This window comes from Zonotrichia leucophrys, chromosome 4 (assembly GCF_028769735.1).
Source record: "Zonotrichia leucophrys gambelii isolate GWCS_2022_RI chromosome 4, RI_Zleu_2.0, whole genome shotgun sequence".
NCBI lineage: Eukaryota > Metazoa > Chordata > Aves > Passeriformes > Passerellidae > Zonotrichia > Zonotrichia leucophrys.
Genome location: NC_088173.1, coordinates 27,358,167 through 27,381,636, shown reverse-complemented (window position 1 = coordinate 27,381,636; position 23,470 = coordinate 27,358,167). Strand labels below are relative to the sequence as shown.

At 37.8% G+C, this 23,470-nt stretch overlaps 1 protein-coding gene across 3 annotated transcripts in view; it reads right to left on the bottom strand.

Annotated features, from left to right (window-relative positions):
• Nucleotides 1-4,566: 4,566 nt before the first annotated feature.
• Nucleotides 4,567-23,470, bottom strand: part of GSTCD (glutathione S-transferase C-terminal domain containing) — a 47,111-nt gene continuing 28,207 nt past the window's right edge. For all 3 annotated transcript variants that reach the window (XM_064710915.1, XM_064710916.1, XM_064710917.1), the window contains exons 6-12: nucleotides 16,542-16,657; nucleotides 16,271-16,315; nucleotides 15,754-15,882; nucleotides 13,152-13,285; nucleotides 11,399-11,429; nucleotides 7,478-7,547; nucleotides 4,567-5,245 (exon numbers count right to left, since the gene is read on the bottom strand). In XM_064710915.1, the coding sequence (XP_064566985.1) occupies nucleotides 5,109-5,245; nucleotides 7,478-7,547; nucleotides 11,399-11,429; nucleotides 13,152-13,285; nucleotides 15,754-15,882; nucleotides 16,271-16,315; nucleotides 16,542-16,657 (662 nt within the window). In that variant the 3' untranslated portion in view covers nucleotides 4,567-5,108. The remainder of the gene's footprint in view (nucleotides 5,246-7,477; nucleotides 7,548-11,398; nucleotides 11,430-13,151; nucleotides 13,286-15,753; nucleotides 15,883-16,270; nucleotides 16,316-16,541; nucleotides 16,658-23,470) is intronic.

Here is a 23,470-nt window from a genome sequence, read left to right as displayed (position 1 = left end):
CTCCTTGGAAGAATTTGCTCAGGAGTCATTGCTGTGCCATCTGTAGTCTGAAAACACATCCCTGCCTTTCTCCACGTTGCTTTGTTAAAAACTGCCCTGTTCAACACAGCAGGGCTGGGTCAGCTGTGGTGGTGCCTTGTGCACACATTCAGCTTTCTACCTCCACACTGGTCTTAAATTGAATCCAAAGTATATGAAGGAAGAATCCTGACACTGAAAATGCCAGTGCGGTTCCTGCATCCGTGGGGTAAGCAGGTGTGAATTTATGTACCTGTGCATCCTCTGGGAGAATAAAATTAAAACGTGTCACCCTATATTTTCCTGAACTGCACCAGGTGATCTGATAATAGATCTGATAATATTGCAGCTGACATAGGTGTGGGTCAGAAGAGGAGAGAAAGATCTTTGTTTTGCACTTGGAAAAAAGTTGTCTGAATGCAGCTTTCCAAGCCTTGCTGTGGATTGCAGAAATAAGGTGACATCTAGATCCAGAAAGTTTGACTAAAAATATTCCAGACTCTTTCCCCATCCATTAAATGAGGACACCTAAAACTGGTTTACTGTGCCAGTTTTGGACACTGTCATTAGGATTCAGCTGCAGTGCAAAGACAATGCACTAACCTTAGTTGAGCTGCAGCCATTAAGCACATATTTCTACTTCCAATAGCTGTATCTGACATAAAAAATTAGTTATCTTGCCCCTGTGTGTCGGAAGCAGCAGTAAAATGTATAGACAGCATACTTGGTAAAGCAAAATAAGGAAAAGGGCTAAAATTACTACATGAAAAATTTCAGGTATTTAATGTTGGGAAGAAACGCTAACATTTTATAATTATGGATCAAATAATCTCACAGCTATCAGAGGTCTCTTTCCAACAGAGCACATGAATACTTGGAGTCTGTTTTGTAAGAGAAAACAGGAGACATTATTCCCACATTACCAAGGGGGAAAAACAAGAGTGAAAGAGCTTCACCTTGCCAAGGCATGGCACATGCCTGTGGTGGGGACAGGGAGAGCAGCCATCCAAGGCTCACTCCTGTTTTGCTCTGCAGGTTTCATGCCCAGGAAAATGCATTTCAGGCCTGAAGTCCTGAAGGTGAGACAGAAAATGGGGGAAATTGTAACAGCTGATCATCTTTTAGAGGCTAATACTGGGATAATGTCAACTCCTCTCCTTTTATTGTTTAAATTGCAATTTATTATAAAACTATCCTCAGCACCCTCCTCTATTTTGAAAATTCAAGTATTTTGTTAAATTCACTATGAGAAGACTGCAGAGAAGAGTCCTTCTTTACTCATGCAATTTCTAATTAAATAAAAGCTACAACCAAAGAAAATTAAGCTGCTTTCAGTTTTTCAGTCTTTGTATAGAATCTTAATATATTATTGACTTAGAAAATTGAATTTCTTTTAATGATAGTTGTAGTAAGCTGAAACTTGCTAAGCCCAAGCTACTGAACTGAAACCTTGGTAGCCATGTAGTTAAAGTTCAGGTCTGAGCATGGAAAGTTCACAGGTTTTCTTCTTTTTTATTTGGGGCATGTAAGTAACACTAGACACATTGACAGGTAAATGCATGATACCTAGGTTTCAATTTTGTTTAAAAAATGGTAATAAAACCACAGGAACTTAGACTGAGATTGTACATGAGGAGTTTGTTATGACAAGCAAATGGTCCAAGGCAAGAGCACTGAAAGTAGTACTTGATTATGCTTAAAGGAAAATGTGCTTTTCCTTCAGCTGGCAACTGTGCACCAAGACCAAAACTAATGCTTCACGTCTTCAGTTACTTTTTGCTAATCAGTGCTTTTCTAGGCCAATAATTTCTAAAAATTATATACACACACACATTTAAAGGGTTAATTACTAACCCTATGCCAAAATTTTAAAAGAAAATCATCTCAGCTTATGGTGTTGAGCCATACTAACATCTGTTTAAACCTATTGTAAAATCAGCTCAGTGTCATTTCATTGCAGGTTACTTAAACTTACTTGACCATAAATGGTTTCTTTAAATGCTCTTTTCAATGAGAACACCTGGCATTGCATGTCACCTAGGAATACAGCTTTTAGAAAGACATTTCTGCTTACTGCCATTGCATCCACCAAGTAGCTAAAAGTCTAGAAAAGATGACCAGGAAACATTGGCCTAAAATTTATGGCCACCCTATAAGTAAATAATTTTATGTGTATTTGTCTAAGGATTATCTTTGAGTAATTTTGACCACTAGAGTAAGTTCCATTAACAGCAAAAATCAAAAGATGGCTTTATCAGAATAATAGTAACATTTTACCTTTTTTTGTTCACGTCAAGCTACGTAAAAATTAGGCAGCACAATGAACCTACTAGGAATGTCCTTTGTTTATTACTACCCCTGCCTAAATACAGCCATTTTAAGATCTCTTGAAAAATGGCTGAAGAAGCAGATAAATAACAGAATGAAGAATAAAATGAAAAACCAAAAGTAAGGATACATGTCCACACAGATGATTAACTTTTAACACGGCTTGGTCACCTGCTTCCTGTTATAAGGTTACTTTTGCCAGCATTACAGGCTACAAGGGAAACATAAAAGAAAACTTTCAAGATAATGGAAAATCATGACTATGCTAGGACAGCAATTTTTTCACCCTATAGCTGGTCCCAATGGGCCAGACAAATGAAAAACACAAATAGTATTTGGAGATGCACCTTGACATCAAGATAGCTCCTTGCATAACTAGCTGCTAGAACACCAGTTGTTCACTCATAGAACCACACTGTCTACTCACCTTGTTTAGGCTATTTTAGGCTCTATTAATTCCATACCATTTATTTATACAGAAACATAGGGCAAAGTAACATACCTAAAAATTAATATAATTGAGTTCATCTTTCAGAAAGTACATGCCAGTTTAGCGATTTAATCTGTGGTGAATTACGCATTATCTCTTGCTGCAAATCTTGATTTTTATGCTTTTTTTCATCTGCTTCTCTTCAGTTTTCAATAAACGTTAGTTCATCTGAAGTATAGTTCAGGCTTTACTAGTCATAGTAACATAACTCCATCCTTGCACATGAGAAAGATTCTGTTCTCCTGAGAAGAAACCAGAGCCCATTGATGCCAACAGCAATAAGCTCACACCAGTATCACAAATGGAATGCAGCCTCACTAATCCTGTAAGCCATCAAGATGATAAATATTGTGACATGCCATTAAAATATTCCTGATTTTGGGAAGGAAAAAAATTTGTCATAAACTCACTTTGTACAGTTTGGCTCATCCACGAAAAAATGGGATGTCATCATGCATATAAACACAGCACTACTTCTGCTGGTTTTTTCCCTTGCTTCTTTAAATTTTTTCTTCCTGTAAAGCCTATTTCTTTGTGGGGTAGCAGATACAAAATAATTTACTTAAGTCACAAGTAAAGCAACACCTGTGGGAAGCTGTCATTAACATGAAAGCAGGTACTTTAATGAAATAGGAAACAGAGATTGGTATTTGGATTCTTGTTTGACTTTTACCTGTTTTTCTAGACCATCTGAAGCACCTAATAAACACTTGGTCATCTGTCCAAATAAGGTTCCTTTTCCACCTCTCTTTTTAAGAAATTCTGGTGAATGTTCAGATTGACATACCACTAATTTAGAAACTGAATTCCCATTGGGCAAGTATTGCAGAAAACTCTGAAGACAACTGGTATCGCCATGTATTTTGTATTTGCCATACATTCTTCAAAACTCAAGTTCCTCCTGTAACCACAAACAGTTGCAGAAAAAGTATTTCATCATTATCTATGGAAGAACTCATGCTAAAGGTAGGATTTCACTCCTACTTGCTCGTTTGTGTGCTTTTTAAATAAGTGGCTAGCGTTCCATGTATTCGCATTAAAAAAAAAACCCAGGTATTTCGATCTTTAAGATATCTACATTTCATGAATAATAAAATACTTCTGGATTCTTTTTTTGCTCCAATACCTATTTGTTTGTAATTCAGTTAGCCATGTCTGGAAGCTATGTTCATAGTTTTCAAACTTCAGATTAAATAAACTGAAACATGGCAGAAATCACAGATGTGTAAAATCCCTAAACATGCAGTAAAAATCTCATTAGGAGCTACCTTCCATTGTGTTTGTGTCAACTGGTGATTTTAAATTAGGGGAAAAATGGAGCACAGGAGAATACTTATTTTCATTTTAGAGCAGCATAACCACGATTATCTTTTCAAATGGTTCCACACAGCAACTTTTATCAAATTTTAAACTGAATATAAAATCAATGAAGATGGTGTATGTAGACACATGACCTGTTCATAAATATTTCTTCAGGATGGCAAGTCTCTTATGAATAGGAATCAACACACTTCTGTTACCAATGCAACAGTGAAGGATCCATTCACTATCATCATGTCTAGCTCCCACTTTCTGGTCAATGGATAATGAGAAGTTTGGTTTCTTTAAACCAAGCGTCAACTTCCTGGTTACAGAATCCTTGCATAATATTTAAAGGTAATTCTGAAGTCTTTTAAAAAAATTATTGGCAAGGTAGAATACATTTTTAAAAAGCAGATTGAGGCCCAAAGTATTCTGATGAACTTTTATTAAAAATAATCTGCTACAGTAACATGGAATTCTTCAGCAAAGTCAGGCCACCACCTGCTGCACAGCCATCTTCAGTAACACAATAAACTTGATCTTCTCTGTTCCTCTGGTGATCAGCACTGCTGGCTGATAACTGCTCGGCTTAGGAACACAAATGCTGTTTTAACCACGAACGCAATTTCCAAGCAGCCAAGACACAGCTTTACTGAAAAGGAAATCACCTTTCCTTCAACAAAGCCAGTTTTTCCTAAACTTTTGCAGATGGATATAATTCCATGCACAGTCATTAGATCCAGAAACTTCTCAGTATGAGAACCAAAAGTTGCTTAATGACACATTGCAAGTTGATTTGTGATGCTCTGCATGCAGTTTGCTTTTTAGGGCTTTGGGAGCTGCTTCCCTTTCCGAAGGCAATGCGTTCAAGATGCAGGATGTCTGCTTCCCAGCGCTGCCTCTATCTGCTGGATGTCATTATGCACTGAAGATTTATGCTCAGCTCCAAATCAAATGCAAGTTTCACACTCTAAGTAGGGATGCCCACAAACATATTGTTCTTTGGAGAGCAACTCTCTGGCTCCATAGATATAACTTGGACAGAGTAGTTATGCTCTTCTGCAGCCCATGCCCGATCCAGATCCACAAGTCCCATACACTGCTTTCCTAAAATGACAACAAGGGAGAACACAGAAACTCAAAATGTAGAAATATTATCAGAAATGTGCATGTAATGTTAGGAAAACACATCAGGAAGCCATCTAAAAACTAAGTTCCAAATCTACTTTAAAAAACATCTTAATCTGGTTTATGTTCCAAATCCCATCTGTAACTTATACTCCTCATTAAGCAAAGACCTTGAAGAGATTATTAACTCTTTAATATGAAGAAAGGCACAACTATGTAAAAGTATTCTCAAAACTTACAGGAAAAAACATGCTTTAATGTAAATGGGAAGAAGAAAAATGTCTAGTTTACCCCTTAGCCCTCTGAATTGCCAGACTTCTAGTCCCTTTATAACCATAGTTGTTTCCTTCCTGTACTTTCACCTAAAATCTGAAAATCTCTGGTTATTGAACAATAGACTAAAATACCAAAAAGTTTAATTGATTTGAGACATATTACTGTAACTACTTATAAATAAACATACAAAATTGGCAATGCAATAAATAAACATACTAAATTGGCAATGCAAAATAAGCGTATTTCCGATTTACCTGCAGCAAAAAACCCAGGAAGGACAGAGGGGTTTTTTCTGCTTAGAATCTTTTTGTTATGATACAGCCATGACAAGATGATGGGACCATTTGTCTTTACTTATTCACTCATTATAATTGATTATTATGTACTGAAAAACAGAATTGACTTGTCAGATTGTATTTTCAGCAGCTTGAAACTCTACTGAAAGGAAAATTTAATGCTACTTTGAAATGTTTTATCACTAGTAGTTACAGTCTCAAGTCAACAGAGCACAATCCTGCTTCAGTCTCAAACACGATGATCCTGCCTCTTCCCTTGTTCCTGACAGAATTATACAGTTAAATGTATTTGGGGTCTGAGATGAAGAGACAGGAGCACATCCTATTTGCCTTTGGAATAGGAGTCTGGCATTCCAAACCACCCTCTGGAACAGCTTACCTCTCTTTCCTGAATATATAACCAGCTTTTGTGCCTGTATCATTACCAGCCCTGCCAGGCACCCTGGTCAGGTGCCTTTAGAACTTTTGGGCAGGTGACACCAACACACCCTGCAGTATCCTTGTATTTCAGAGCAGTTGGTGCACATCACAGCTGAATGCAGGGCTCAGTCCAACCTACTCTGTCCATCCACAGTGAGCCCCCCAGCCAGAACTATCTTCTCCTTTTCAGCTTAGTTACAGAATTTCACTGCTTTGAATTCCCTATTATGACATTTGGCCTCAGTTCTGGTGGTGGCTTGAGATTTGAGAGGGGTAGTAATTGGGCTGGAGACAATTTAAAGATACAATAATAAGGGAGAGCCTGAAAAAGATCTTTCCAACTCAGTCCTGTATGGATTTGGATGTTGCAGGGAGAAATCAATAGTTTATATAACCAACCAGACAGAACTCTGCAAATCACCTTTTGTAGCCCTATCCTCCCACATCTGTGGTTTCATAGAAGACCACCCTCTGTGGTTGGTTGAACAAAATGGCCACTGACTCCAATATTATTATTACAATAGTACTCACTGTCAGGGCAAAACACTTAGAAGTTACATTTGTGGAAAAAACCCCTGCAGTTTCAGACATTGAGAACAGATAAGAGTTACAATCCTTCAAAAAAATTTTTTTGATCCTATTTCAATTTTCAGTCTGCAGCATGGGGTCCAACACTAGTAATGAATATTGACCTTTTTAAAATTTGTTTTTCAAATATTGTGATGATGACAAAAGAAACTGACAAATTTACTGTCAGCTTTTATACAGGATCTCTATTATTTTCTTTTTGTGCAGCGAGTATAAGAAATACTTTCAATTGTTCAAATTAAGCTTCTTAAAAACATTATGCTTATTAGCTAGTACTGCTTTCATATACTTTGTAAATGGTTCTTCTAAGCCAAAAAAGCAGACTTATCTCTAAGCAGACTTAAGAGTTCCTAGGCCCTTCTGTCTTTTCTGACCTGGAAGCTAGTTACAGCTTCCATCAAAACAACAAAACCAAACTGTCACTTTAATATTGATGATTTTGGATGAAGAAAAACATTTCTATAGCAAGAAGGGAACAGCAAAATGTGAAATGTGACGAAACTTAAATTTTCAACTGTTAGCTGAAGACATTTACTTAATGCCCCATTCATAAATGTCCTACTTCTTCCTTTCTGTATCAAAGTAAAACCATTACTGGGATGGTTTACACAACAGCTGCAGAAATTCATACCGATTTGCCTGCGTTCAGGTGGAAGCTGAACAGCTGTCTGATCTGCAAATCTGCAAAGGATCATGTGCTCCTATAAAAAAGACAAAAAAACATTAAGAAAAATCTGATTAAATGCTTAAAAGTATCAGAAATTATACCACATTGAAGACAGTATTTCTAAAAAATTTCACCTGTGTGGAAATCCCAATTTTTATACTGCAAATACTTGTGTAGGTCAAGTGTTTGTAATCACTGCCTCACTTCTCCTCATTAGTATTTATTTCTTGCTAAACTTCCTAATTCTTTGCAGCAGTTGAATGGGATGCAATGTATACAAGACAGCATCCTTCAAAGACATCCTGCAGACTAATTTTGCCTTCAATAACTGATGAGCAACACAGCCATCGTTTAGCACAGTCGTAATAGGGCAGTCTCCCTGCATCAATAAGCAGCCAACACAAAATTCTTTAACAGTTGATTTGAACATTTCTCCCAAGCAGTGATTTTGAATCCCAGGATAAGCTGAGGGGTTAAATTTCCCCTGCCCTACCAAATCCAACCAGATCCTGAGGGCAAAAAATACCTGGCTGTGAATAGGAAAGTCTCCAGCAAAAGGAGCACAATTTACTTTCAAATTACCCCTGTTCCATGAAAAGTTTCTGCAGACACTTCTACAGAAGACTTTCTCCCTGCCCACTCAGCCAAGGGGATGGTGCAGGGGAGGGGGCAGCAGCAGAGCCCCATCCTTACTTGCCTTCAATGCCAGCACAAAGGCACCTCAAAGATCAGGCAAGGCAAGGAAGGCAGGTTAGCCAGGGCAGAGAGGAAACCCTTGCAGGTGTGGCAGTGGAATTACTGCTCTGATGACAGCTGTGCCTGTGGGACAGCTGCAATGCTCAGTACAGGGCAGAGTAAATCAGAACCATCTTAGAATCCCACAACGTTGCCAAGTCTCCCACAATGTCATGGGGAGAAAACAGAAATGGGCGACAACACAAAGTGCTCTCCCAAGCAAAGCTTCCAGAGCTATAGTTCTGAAACAAGGACATGTGTCTTGCATCAAAAAGATTTTGTTTTTTATTCTTACCTGATATAAAATTACAATTTTAAAGATTTAGTTCTTATAACAGGTGGAGAGAGCAATCTCACCTAAGGACACTTCAGGTTCTTTCATTATTCTGAAGTAAGAATACTTACTCCAGCTTTTTTTAGAATGCCATAAGCATCTAAGCTTTCACTCCACAAGAAATCTTCATATCAAAACAATATGGCAATTCCCCCACTGCACTCCACCCAATTCATAAACAAGACACCTGACTGCAAAAAAAATTTCCCATATATTATAAAATAAAATATTATCATCTCTTGATACACAAATATTACGCATTTCAATATATTTATAATATCTTGATGCAAGGATATTTGTTCCCTAGTACAGCACAAAGACATGAAGGTTTCCAGCTCACAGCTTCATAAAAAATACAGAAGCAAAATAAGAACATGCTATAACACATTTAGGCCTTAAACATGTTACACCCAGGCAGTTCAGCTCAAATGTGGCTACTCCTGCAGTACAAAAGAGGTAAAAATGTTAAACCCAGATGTGACCACTGAAGAACGGAGAAGAAGGGGTGCCACGGACAATGTGGCCACTGTTGGAGAGAAGCAGGAGTGAAAGGCAGCTTGGGGAGAAAAAGAGGGATTTAGAGGAGAGGGAGAAGACCCATGTTAGCACACAACTCCTCAGCAGTCCTCAGGCACCTGACAGAACTTGGCTCTTTGCAACAGAAAGTTCCCAGCTCTTTGGACCAGACCAGAGCCAAGGTAAGTCTTGTCACCTGACCTGAACATCTGGACTGACTCCAATCCTTGGCTTCTTACAGTGTGATCCAAAAAGATAAACTAGAGGCTATTTTGACTACATTGTTTCCCCCTGACACAATGATTAAATTGTCATATTCCCTGTTGGCTGAAATTTTAAAAAAGCATTTCTAAAGTAAGGATGAGAAACTTCCCTAAGTGTGCATAAACAATTAACTTGTTTACTAGAACATCTACCTGTTCCATTTCTATTAAATTTCCAAAGCTGTATTTGCAAATTTATACAGTTCTACTTTCCAATTCTCCTTGTGTCTTGACAGAGTCTAAAAATGCATCATAATAGAAATCTACAGCTAGCATAACCTTATTCCTTGCAACTATAAACAAAGGAGTTACAGCATAATGTTCTCATCAAGAAAGTTTTGGAAATGCCAGACTTCTGGATGTCTTTTTAGATCTCACTAAAATAAAAGATAAGAGAAATTAATTTAAAATGGGAACTGGAGTGGATGACACAGACAATGTCTGGCTAACACATGGCAACTTTGGCTGCTAGCCAATAACTTGTAAGAATTTATTAATATGAAATATAAAAACATATACAGCTAGCTGCATAGCAGAAGTTATTTATTACTAGGATTATTTGAGGCACCAACCAGCCCAGACCAATTGTATAGACTGTCATGTTAATAAGAGTAGCAATATTTTTTTAGCCTTATCTTTGACTCCTGTGCCCTTCTGCAACACAATTAATAAAATTCTGGAGCTTCTACAGTATTGACAAACCCTGTGATTTAAATCTCCATGGTTTAACAGATTAGGAAGAAATTCACTGAGCTGCAATGAGATTATACACACTATCCTAATCTAGGCATCTTAGACTTTATAACTGACACCATTCCTCTCTGTACTGTCAGCAGGTTTAATAATGCTAGTAAATAATTTTTTTCTCAACTGAAACCCAACTTCTTTGAGATTATGTCACAGAGATGCTGAAAGGAACATTAGTCATGGGAAAAAATAACGGCGGCTCCACATCCATCATGTGGCTTTTGGCACCTCAGTCATTGGGCATTTATTACCTGATAACTGAACTATTCCTTTATAAGACGGCTGGAGATTTTCTGAATTTTTAAAACTCATTCTAAGTTAGGGATTAAAAAGGATAATCTCTATTTTCCTGCCACATACATTATCTTTGCACTGCCCACTGTTTCCAAAAGCATTTGGATATTGGAAATACCCTCCTTCATTTCCATATTTCTGTTACAAAGAATTATTTTGAACCTCAAAAAATCACTTCTATATTGTAAAAGCCAAGAGTCCTGTCTAGGATTTGAGCTGAAAATTTAGTAAAGTTCCTGCATAACTCTGCTTCTCTCAAAAGGAAACGTTTTTTTCCATGCCACATTAAGTACCTCTATCCTTCAAATTTCAGGTTGCTCATCATTAACTAGTTTAAACTCACAAGACAAAACTTAGCAGATCAGTACCAGTTTTCTGCTGCCCACCTCTCTGCTCTTGTCCTTTTCCACTCTCCTGTTAATCTTCAATTTGTCAGTATGCTTCAGTGAAAATTTCTCCTGTGCTTCTCTCAGATTATCTCCACAGACCCCAACTGCTCAGGCTCAAAACATACTTCAATATTTTAAAAGTAATTTTGAACAACATTTTAAAGACTGTATAAAATATAAGTACTGTATTAAAATCTTGCTGATCTGTTTAAGCTCTTCCCACTTACAACGTCCAACGTTCTAGACATAAATTAGAGGGAGGCATCTAATGGTTATTACAACAGTTGTATTCAACATCTAAACAAATTGCTATCCTGTAATTTTTAACTGATACACATTGAAGTACCTTAGGAATGGCTCGCTTATACATTATGACAAAAAGGTGGGGTTTTTTGTGGAGAAACTACGTAATTTTGTTGAAGAAAAAAGCCTTTAAAATGGATGGTGGAAAGAAAACACTATGGCACCTGCACTAATAATGAACATTTCACATAACACATGCCCCTCCTATTTCTAGAAGATAACCACCTATATTCCATTTGATAAGAAGACCCAGTGAAATGCAGGAAACTGCAAATAAATATTTACTCTCTGTCCTTTTACATACCTTGTAGGACAAAATTTCTTTGAACTGATGACTGAAAAAAAAAAAAAATATATCAATTCAATTCACATCTGAAAACAGTAAAGGTGGAAAACAGAAGCAATCATTATATACTTGAACACATCTAAAAAAACTCCCGCAATATCTTTATCATACAGAAAGGCTTTAAAAAATACCAAAGCCCATTACAGTTCCAGTTCACTAGAAAAGTGTATTTAGTGGGGTTTTTTTTCCTAGTATTAATAAAAACTCCCTCTTTAAATCATTAGAAATGCTAACACATGCTTACTGTCGTTTTCTCATTGTCACACAAACACTTCACATACATTTAATAGCACACACACATATATTTTGTTTGTATCACAAAGCTAAAGGGTCTTTACAATGGAATTGAGTACAGAACACAGCCACTATGGGGATATGGCCAGGCTATCATGCTCTATGATCATACAACATAAGGAAAAAAAGAAAAAGCAAACCCTAAAACGTAGCTCAAGATCAGGCTGATAGTTTTTCATAGACTTATGAGGTTAGATTGAAAATTTCAGCAAACACAAATATTCTTGCAACATCCACAGTAAAAAGTTTTCTAAGCCATCATTTGCAGTCTTTGTGGTCTAAAAATGTAGCTGGTGAAAAGTTAAACATTAACCAGCCAATTTTAAAATAAATCTACTGACAAAAATTATATGCCTGTTCATTTCAGAAGGCTTGGAATTTTATTGTCTCTTCATTAGAAGACTTAATGTATTATTGTGTCACAAGAGAAAACAAAAGAGATGGAAGTACCAAATTGACTAAGAAAGAACAGTTAAAGGCAAAGGTTATCAAACTGACAAGTTATAAAGAATTGCTTTCTATGCACTTCTGTGGCAGAACACTTTGATATTATAGAAAAGTATGAAAAATATTTCATATGAATGCATAATATCTCTATAGATTTGTTGATACCTTTTAAGACTGCATGTTTCAGTTTCTTATTTTAGCAAATACATACTTAAGTCATTGATGTAATTCCTGGTAGAATTAAATCTATTTCATCTTGGATATCCAAAATGCAAAGTTCAGGTTTATGAACAAAAAAAAGCCAACCAAAACACAACCCTTTTCCTCCACCTAGTTCTGACTCAGAAGGCTGTTTAACCTCTTATCTTCTGCCACTTTATGCTTATCCTTTACATTTTGTTTATATCAAAGGCCTTAAAATTCTTAAGCATGAGATATATTAGTACCTCCCACAAGGCAGATTTGAAGACAAAATATGTACAGAATCCATTGAAAAATTATTAAAAATATGAACTGAAACACAGGAGAGCTTATCTACTTGGGAATAAATCAAAGGAGTTGTACAACCAGTAAACTGTGGTATAAAGCAGACCCATTTCTTTAAACTGACTGCTTACATCTTCCTCCAACATTAAAATATCAATTCCCCTTCTTAGAGTAATTTTCATGAGTTTTCTATTAACTTTGTGATTTTAAGGTAGAAGGTCTGCATATAAGATACTGTATCTACTATGTTGATGGTATAAAGTCTGAACCATGAATAGATAAATCCAGAAAAAAATAATCCAGGAATTACCAATCTGCCCGTGAGGATGGATTAAACAGGAGGAAACAGTTTCATTATAAGTGAGAATCAGCTTAGCCTGGTCATTCTCAATGACCCTCAAATAATTAATTCTATACTCTTTTAGGATTTTATTCCTTCATTCAAGTTGATATGTTAGGGCTTATCTTGCAAGCTTCAGTTTACCTTCGTGGATATTTGAACTTGACTGTATTTTGAATGAAGCCGTAGCAGCAGGGGGAGATGACAAAGGCAGCCCGTGCCCTGAGGCAGTGCTCAATCACCATGTCCGTGGCCACCCCGCAGGCGTGCAGGGCCACCTAGAGCAGGAAAACAACCAAGGAAACAGGAAAATTCATCACTGGAACCGGCTAAATACAATCCAGAATTTTTCTGGTTGACTTAGATATATGCATGAGGAAGTTTTTGCAATTAAAGCCGTTACACCAAACGCCTGGTCCTTAATTCTCCAGTTTTTCATTCCCTCCTTCATATCTATGCTGAGGAAAATGTAGGGTTCATTTCACTAAGAAAGAATCAACACTGAAGAAGGGTCGCTCACCAAAAGCACTCAAAAGGCAGATGCACTTCATTGTGATATCCAATGAACTAAACACAAATCTCCAGAAAAACAGTAGTTGTGGAATACATAGTAACAGAAAAACTATATGGTGATTTGTAAAAAAATTTTGTCAAGCAAAAAGAACTCAAAAATACAAAGAACTACATCAAAACTGGATTTCAACCAAGCAGTATGAGAAGAAATAGATATGCCTGAAGGTCACATCTAAAGGAAAAAAATGATGCTATTATGCTAAAATTATGCTAATATTATACAAATTTAGATAATTTGGTTTTCAAGTACTGAGTAAAACCTATAGGAAACAAACACTGGAGCTGGGGGAGGCATCAAATACAACTTGCCCTCTTTTAATTTTTTTTTCCTCTCCTAATTCTTTTATTTCTTTTCCTTAGTGAGGGGCTCTTCAACTAAAACTAAAATAACATTTGATCACAACTACCTGTGAGCACTGACATGTTTGGGCAACACAGAGGTAGCACCCAAATTCTTTCTGCTGTCCTATAGAAAACCAAATGACTGCAGCACTCAATATCCTGCAAGGAAACACAGGCAGCTCTCTCCTGTGTCCACCTGGGATGTCAAATGCACCACTGAAATGGGGCATTGCCTCCTCTGACTCCTCCCAGGTGCTCAGCACCTCAAAGAGTAGGTCTGGTGCATACTTAAACTAAGGACATTTTGGAGGCACATTTCTGATTTTATGCAGCAGTGTGGATTTATAAAACTCCATTATTTGCTTTGCTTTTTGTTCACTGTATGTTTAGAGAAGAGGTTTAAGACTGCACAGCTCAGATTTCAGGGTTCAAAGCTGCTTTTCAAGGTAGAGCAACTGGAAGATAAAAACTTTGCTCTCAGATATAGATTAAAACAAAGTCTTTTTTGTTTCCAGTCTGCTTGCTGTAAGCTCAGCTGAGGAGACCATTAATCATCAACTGAACTGTAATTGCATACAGATGGAAACAAATATTCTAGTCTCAGGCAGAACACTAAAAAATTAACAAGAAAATAATTGCACAATGAAATTTTCTGCTCTTATGAATTTAACAAAAAAATAAATGTAGTTTAACATCAGAAATAGAATCTTAATATCACAGCTATCAGATTATCATGGAATGCAATTATAGTTACTTCCTCATCTATCCAAGTAGAAAACAAAGCTAGCTCTCTGCTTTGCTTGCAGAAAAAGAGAACTTAAAACAGCAGCAGATAAGCCAGTAGCTTTCCTGAGCCTGTGTGACCTGTTAGACCAAATGATTTCTTCTTTGGCTTTCTAAAAACCCATTTAGTTAAGAAAAAATCCCAAATAAAATTACAGACGAAGCTTTTGCAGTAAACCCTATATATTGAACTCACTATCTGAAACAAAATAAAATGTGAAGACTTATGCAGATATTTGGTAATGAAGAGCAGGTAAAGAAGAATTTCCAAGTGAATTCTGCTGACATATACTTCAATATCTCCCTTGTCACAAAACTTGAAAAAGAGAATATAATACTTTTTTTATTAAATAAAAACTCCACAGGGTTAACATTGTATTAACCTTTAAAATGGGCCCCCAGAAATCAAGACAGGAATTCCAATGACCACAAAATTGGAGACTCACTTCATAAAACAACTATTAAGCATTTCACACACACAAATCAGTGTATTATTCATGAGATCCTGGCACTTTGAAATAGCTCTCTAGTTCACCCACTGAGATCTATATGACAATGTAGCACAGAAAATAAAGCTAGAGAATTAGAAATTTACACTTGGAAGGACTGGGTTAAAACCAGTTATTCTCTCCTCTTTCTCCTGCCCTGAATTTCTTTTCCTTTCTTAAATAAACCAACCAAACAGTTAAACAGCACTGTTTGTGTACCATAAACTTTCAGCATTACCCATCCTCTGCTACAGTCAAAACAGGCTTTTAGATGGATGATTTAAAGAACAGTCAGTCTTGCATGGAAAGCTTGCACCTTGCCACAGAGGTTCATATTCTATTAACATCATAAAAAATGGATGATAGGAATATTTACAGAGCTACAATATTTATGCCTTATTCTTCACTAGGGCTGCAAAATTCTAGTCAGAACATTAATCTCATTTACTTTCACAGTCTGTAAGGACATACAGAATTTTATTCTCTCATGTATATCAGTTGTTTTAAGAATAATTAATCAGACACTGAAGTTTTGAAGTGGAAAAGTTATCATCACTTACCCCAATGTTAAAAGTCCCATTAAAATAGTCCAAATTTGCTTGAATGAACCAAATGTTGTTTAACCCCAGTTCATCACTTCTGTCTTTAGCACGGATCAGAGACAACTCCTTATTTTCTATGAGTACCACCTAAATTTCACACAAAGGAGAAAGTAAGGCAAAATACTACTGAGAAATCAAAGTACAACACTACTAAGCAGAAAACTTTGTAGTTTGTTGACAAAACCTCTGAATCACTTGTAGCAGAGTCTGAGATCTACAAAATGATTAGCTGGAAACCCAGGAACAACCAAAGGCATTTAATACTTGCCAATATTAATCAGCTTGAAAATATTTTACATTTTCCTACAATTTTTGTCTTCTCTGGAAAGCACCACACACATTTGGGGATCATGCTAAAAAATTTGCATGTTTCAAACCTAAGTCCTCTGCTGAGACAACTGTGATTTCTATGTGTCCTCCCTACATACACATCTTTTTAAGATTACTACCAGAAATCTTTTTATTGAGGATTTACCTGACATGATGGCATCATATAAGCAAGAACAATTCCAACATGGCCCTGTGAAAACAAATACAAACAACAAAATCTGAGTCACTTTTCGGTGTTCCCTGTTGCTCACTCATTAGGTGATGAGCATCCCCATACCAATCAGAGAACCTTTGAAAGCAGTGAAAATTTCAGCATCTGCACATCTGCTTTTCTTTGTAGCAACAACCACCTAGCACTGCAAAGATGAAAGGTGAAAGATATTGCACCACAATGCATAAACAAAAACATACATTACCCCTCCACTGCAAAAATCCACAATCAAATCTCCAGGTTTCGCGAGCTTTGTCACTGCCGCTACCAAATTGTTCAGCTGCTGCTGCTTCCTGAGAGCCCGATCTCGAGACATCTTTCCTGGGGATGACAGAGAAAATGCCTAAGTAGTGATCAGCAGCTCTCAACACTGACAATTTTACATGAGTAACTGCAAAGCACTGCAAATGCAATTGATAGCTGTGATTGAAAATGACAGGAACACTTGCACATCTTAATCCACTTCAAGCGAAATTCATATTTAACGTATTAAATATTTGGTAGAACCCTCTCCAAAATTCACTTTCTAGTTGTGTGACAGTGTTCACAGGGGTTCTTGGATGAGGGAAGCGATGAGAATGTTGACTTTATGTTTCAGAAGGCTTGATTTATTATTTTATTATATATATATTTCATTATAACTATACTAAAAGAATAGAAAGAAAATCTTCATCTCAGAAAGCTAGCTAAGCTAAAAATAGAATAGAAAAAAATTATAACAAAGGCAGCTGGCTCAGACAGAAAGAGCGCCAGCTCCGCCATGACGGGTCACTAAATCTAAACATCCACACGAGACCAATCACAGATCTACCTGTTGCATTCCACAGCAGCAGATAACCACTGTTTATGTTTTGTTCTTAGAGCCTCTCAGTTTCTCAAGAAAAAATCCTAAGAAAAGATTTTCATAAAAAGATGTCTGTGACATAGTTATTGCTGTTAATGTATCTTTAGGAACAAACTCATATAAATTTAATGTAAAGCAATCAAATTAACGTAAGCTCTGGCCTAATTCTCCTCCAATCCTGTGATTCATGCCCAGAGGCAGAGTTCAAACACATTCACAGTAAGGTTGCCAAAATAAATCCTCATTTACTGTATCTATATACACCACCCTTAAGCATTTCGGTTTTACAACTTGTACTCTTTCTCCTGTCAATTTTTGCTTTCATACTAACCAGTCCTATTTATTTAAATTACTGCATGTGCAAGGAGATACTTCTCAAAGTGACTATTTCTACATAGCAAAGACTGGCTTTCCATCACATCTGTAACAACCAGAACTGGAAAAACTATTAATTTCTTTCAAATGTGCTTGGAAAAGTCCAGCACAGAGTTGTTTCAGATACAATGAGTTGTTGAGTCAGCACTTACGCATTTGTAAGGCTGTGTTTTGTCTCAGTGGGGCTGAGTGCTGACAGATCTATTAAAGACTCCTTTTGCTTGTTCAGAAAGCAGAGTTTGACACAGATATTGACAGCTCATCTTCACAATAAGAAAAACGTACTGAAACAACTCTTTACTATTAAGTACAACTCCTGAAAACACCATCAAATTTTCGTACTGTGCAAAATTAGCAAATAGATTCTAGGATCCCTAAAAATCAAAAGTAAAATAGCAACAATTTTCATCAGCAAAACCATATCCAGTGGTTTTTTTTTTTTTAACGTAATACTCAGTTAGTTGACCTCATTAGTATTAAATTAATAAGAAAAAGAATTTTTTAAGAATTAGCCTACAGTATTCAACAACTCTAGCAATTAACTCTTCATGGTCATAAACTAACAGGGTTCATCCTCCTTTACTGTGCAGGCAATAAGTAGTAAATACTCCCTTGAAAGATGGATAAAATCAAGCTTGAATCAATAGGACTTTTGCCAGTTCTACCTCTGTATTTTGAGCTTGGTAGCCAGAACTACAGAAACACAGCAAGCTGTGATGTAGCCTGCAGAGAATGTTAGTTAGCATGGCTAACTAGTCCTTCATAGCAGCAAACAGGAAATAAATTCAACCAAAATTTCTGCATCGAAAAATACTACAGCTCACTTTGCATTTCACAAGCTCTGTGATTGTAAACAATGTTAATTACTGTCTTCAAGAACAGTAAGGAAAAAAATTAGTTTTAAATTTAGCCCTATAAGGCAAAACCTTGAAGAACTTGACATTTTTTATACAATACATGGAAGGCCCCCACAAAATTATTTGCTTCCTTCACGAGAACCCAACTAATAGATTGCCAGAGTCCCAGAAAAATTAATTTTCAATAAACAGTCAAAACAAAAATATTTTATTTGGTTTCACAAATCCAACATTGCTGTTAATTCAGCCCACGTCAAGCAGAACTTTAAAGTTTCTGTGGCATTCAGAGGTCTTGCACTTTAGTACAAATAAATATCAACTTTTCAGAAGGCAAATCCCCCTTTATTTTTGTATTACCTCGGTCAGCGTTCAAGTTTGTATAATCCTTTAGTCCTCAAATAATTCTTTCATATTTCTCAAGTTGAAGTTGAAAAGTCATTAAAGTACTCTTAAAAAAACCACACCCCATATATCACCTTTAAGAATTTAACCCTATCCACCTTCCAAGTCCTGCCACAGTACATCTGCACATGCAGCTACCAACATGTACACATAACACAGCATGTGCATGCTCTCTATTGCATACTTCTATTGTTTCAGCACAAGTATCTTCTTCATTCTACATAAGCCTTGTTTAACTAATTCAAATGACAACACGATGCTACTTTTCATGGAAATTTAGGGGAAGCGTATTCATTGCTATATTGTTTAAGTACAGCAAAAAAGTTCAGTAACTACAAAACAACAGATACTGTTTTATTCTGAGCTGAACAAGTTTTTCTGAAACCAATGGTTTTTTTAATGGTAGATCCTTCTGATAAATCAGGATATTCTAATTATTTCCTAACACCCACAATATCTTCTGGTAAACTCTTTTTGATATCTGTTGGCAGGTAGGGGGTCTTATGTGCTTCTTTGTTGTGGGGATTGTTGTACTTTTGTGTTATGGCCTGGTGTTTCATGTCTACACAGAGTATTAGTCACATTAATACAGTGGTACAGTGGTTCCCATGCAACCAGTAGAAAAAGCAGAACTCAAAAAAGATGTAAGGAATCCAGCACAGCAGACTTTCATTTACAAACAAATACTCTCAACAGTAAAAAATAATACCACCTTCAATGAACTCTGCCAAATCCTGAAATAAATACAATTAGCAAAGCCAATAATTTTGCTGAGGTTCACTAGTCACCTTGGTTACTTGGACAATGTTCTTCGAATTCATCTGCTTTTATTAAATGTGCATGGGCCAGTGCTGAAAGCTCAAGATCTGCCCTCCCCTTCTCCAGCCTGGGACCACATTCCAGTGGTTCCCTTCTCCTCCTCCCAAGTAGCAACCTGTCAGCTTTCAGCAACATCTGTTCCCTACTTGTTGCATGACCACACCAGAGGAGAGAGGGGAGGTATCAGGAGATGGGCCAGCCAGCCTCAGCATCATCTCCAAGGATGCCCTGGCGAAGACCCAGTGGAATCACAGTCTGAAATACACACTACATCAAAAGGCCAAGAGGCATGCAGGAGGTAAATGTGTCTCAATTCTCTATCTTTTGTAACAGTGGAGGGAGACAACTTTGATTGGGAAAAAAGGATGATTATATTTTTTGAGCACTACTTGAATCCAATACAGCAAATAGTGTGTCTGTGGCTGGTTCACTTGGGCATAACTCAAATAAGGGACCCAGCAAGCATGGCTGTTGAGAGAGAAGTTGGACCACATCCTGTATTGGGACTTGAATACCTCCCCATTGACATAAATCTGTCCATTAAAGAACAAAAAGTTACATTCTTATGGCTTCAGCTTTGGGGATAAAGCAGACTTTCACTCCAGAGTGGCCATAAAACAATTAACACCATAAAACAATTAACACCATAAAATGTCTCTAACCAATTCCTCAACACAATCTAGATTGTAGAATGACACTGACCTTGGCTCTCCACTTGTCAGGCTCAGTGTAAATTGTTTTCCTTACATTCAACTCCCTTACAATTGTGAATTGAGTCTGGCTGTTTGAGTGATACTGGACTAAAAAGTATCTGTGACTGGGAGTCTGCCTCTTAGTTACAAAGAATATACTGCTTTACCATGTGTGTTAAGCCTAAGGGTCAGACTTTGAGCTCTGACCTGAATGTAGAATTCAAAGGCTGGCCTCTAAAAGAGCAGTTGTAAAAAACCTGTTGAATTTGATCATTAAAGTCTTTCTTATAATGTGGGATACCTAATCTGCTGGAATTCACAAAGAAAACGTCATCAAATTATCAAAAAAGTTTCACAGCTTTTACATCTTAAGCTCCATCAGAGTCCCCAAAATCTAATGCAACTAACTTACGCAATAGGTGAAATTTCAAAAATCACTCTCATTGAAAAGTAAATGGAAATATTTAACTCTGAACAGCTTCATGAAATTTTACAGTAGGTATTTAATCATCATTTTCATTATATATGAGATAATATTTGTTGAATATTATGAAAGTTGAGATAATATTTCTGTGTTATCCTCCCTTCTGCAATGTAAAAGTTTAATTCACATTTTGGAAGGCCAGGGGGAAAAAATCATCAGAAAGAAAAGAAAACCCACTTTGAAGCATCATGAAGTACCAACTATCCTAGCTGCCAAAGCTCTATGCTGGACTTATTTTTATTTAGAGAAAACTACAGCAAACCTTAATTTTTTTTCTTTTTCCATTCTCTTGATCTTGTTGCTTTACCAAGACTTTATTACCAAGGTACACCCAAAAGGAACCTGTAGGTGGAAAAGTATGTGCTTTCTGGCTCTGCAGGGAATCTCAGAGTTACAATGTGCTATGAAGAAAAGGGGCCAGAGACCTCTGCACACCACCAGGAGAACTAAATGCCCACACCTTTCCAAAAGGCACATCTACAAGCTGCAGCAGAAAAATACAGTTAACACAAGATGATGTGGCAACTCTGCTGGATTTCTGAGCAGTCTGAGCCCTGTTACTGCAGAGGTAACCAAAGAAATCCTTTCTCTACCATTGCCTTGTCTGTACTACTGCTTCTAGAGATGCCCAGGCTCTCTGTGGAGTGCTACACCACTCCACATGGCATGGGTCCCTCACTCCTTGCTGAGCTCTCTACCAGTACTGCTCTCCATATGTACACAGCATAGGTACAGTTCAGCTTCCTCACTGGCCTTCTCCAGGAACTGTGACACTGGCCCAGAAAGCCAAACAGCTTTTGGCACCAACAGAAATATTCTATACTTACAAAAAGAGATTGTCATAATTCTTGTAGGGTTTTTAATGCACATGGTCATGAGTGAAGTAACTCACTTCTTCTCTTTAGCCAGGTATAAACTCTTATAGCAAGGACTAAAGGATATGTTTTATTATTTGTGTCACTGTCATGGTTTGAGCCTGGCACAGAGCCAGTGCCCCCATGAAAATGCCTCACCCTGGTGTCTGCTGTGAGATGTGACCAGGAATAAGCAAAACAGGCTCCAACTTAAACATAAAGAACACTTTATTACCTAAAACTACAGGAAAAAATAGGGAAAGACTATAAGGAAAAGGAAAAAAATTGAAAACCTTACAAAAACCACTTTTCCTCCTCCCCACTCCCTGACTTTCCCAATCCAATACATTCTCTCAAAAAACACCAACTGCCCAGCCCGGCACGACACTTTAGTATACTCAAACTGCAGTTCATGAAGAGGAAAGGAGTCCTTCTCGTTCCATAGGCTTCTCGTGGAGACACACTGAGAACCTCGTGTGCTTCCCTGTCACTTCGGCACCGCCCGGGGAAAAAAAAGTCCTTTTGCCGCTTGTGACATGTTCCTTCCATGCCCAGTGCTCTCACCACCGTGCATGGATCAGAGCTGCTTTTAGGGTTGTCTTTCAAGGATGCCTTGTCTCACTCCAAAAAGGCACAGTCTCTGCTTTTGGGACAACTGTCCCCCCCATATTTTTCCAACCCCCTGGGGCCGGGGGGTCCTCACAAATGAACCCTCCTGGTTTTGAGGCACTGCCTCCCCCTAAATGCAGTCTGTGTCACAGGAACAACTGAGTCCATGGCTACAAGAAAAAGTCCAGCCAAAAGGCCACTCCAAATCATCTCTCCCCATCCAATCATCTCCACAATCTCCGGGCCAAGTCATCTCATCTCTCATCTCCCTTCTTATTCAGCTTCGAGGAGGATTAGCATTTTTGTAAGGCCCCAATCATGCAAGAAAGGGTTAAAAGTTTTCAGTCTCTGCTGTCGGTCCCGGAGCGACTCCCACGCACGCTGCCCACACGCTGCCGCTCCGGCCGGGCAGTCTCCCTCCTTCTCCTCCTGGCTGGCTGCTCTCCTGGGGGGAGGGGGGGGGGGCTGGCTGCCCGATGTCTCGATGTCTCTTGGGGCTCCCCCACCCTTCCATCCTTGAAAGCCCCCTCAACCCCCACCTCTGTCCAGGCCCCAGGCCTACCGCATGGCTGGCCCCTCCCCCGCCCAGCAGCAGCGGGCCGGGCGGGGGAGAGATCTGACCTCTTCGCCCAACGATGTCCAAAAGAGGAAGTGCCAGGGCAGTGCCCTGCTTTTAACCCCTGTGTATTCTCGGAGGTGTGTCCAAACCCCACTGGCTACACCAGGTGTCAGTATGAAACCCAAAACCTTCATTGGTTTGACCACAGCTTCCCAGAATTCCCACTCCTTCCTGGTCAAACCATGACAGTCACCAAGAGACAAATACTACATTTACCAACCTTTTTCCCTAAATTTGGATATTATATTAAAACAATTGCAAGGTACAAAAGGAAGCTTGCTCACTGAACAATTCTCAAGAGAAATCATAGTGTAAAGCAGAATAGCACCTATGGTCATTGCCTGCTTCCTAACTCTGCTAACACAGATGACTCACAACAATCTATCATTACAGTTTAGCTCTCAATGAAATAGAAGTCTATTATATTATAACTAAATTGATGTGTTTGTTTACAAAGGCTAAAGAATTTTTTCAATCAGATACAAGATCAGATAGTTTAGGGTTATTATTGATTCATTTGCTCTTTCTTTACATTTGAAAAGTGCTATTCTGATTTCTCTTTTAACACAGTTGAATATG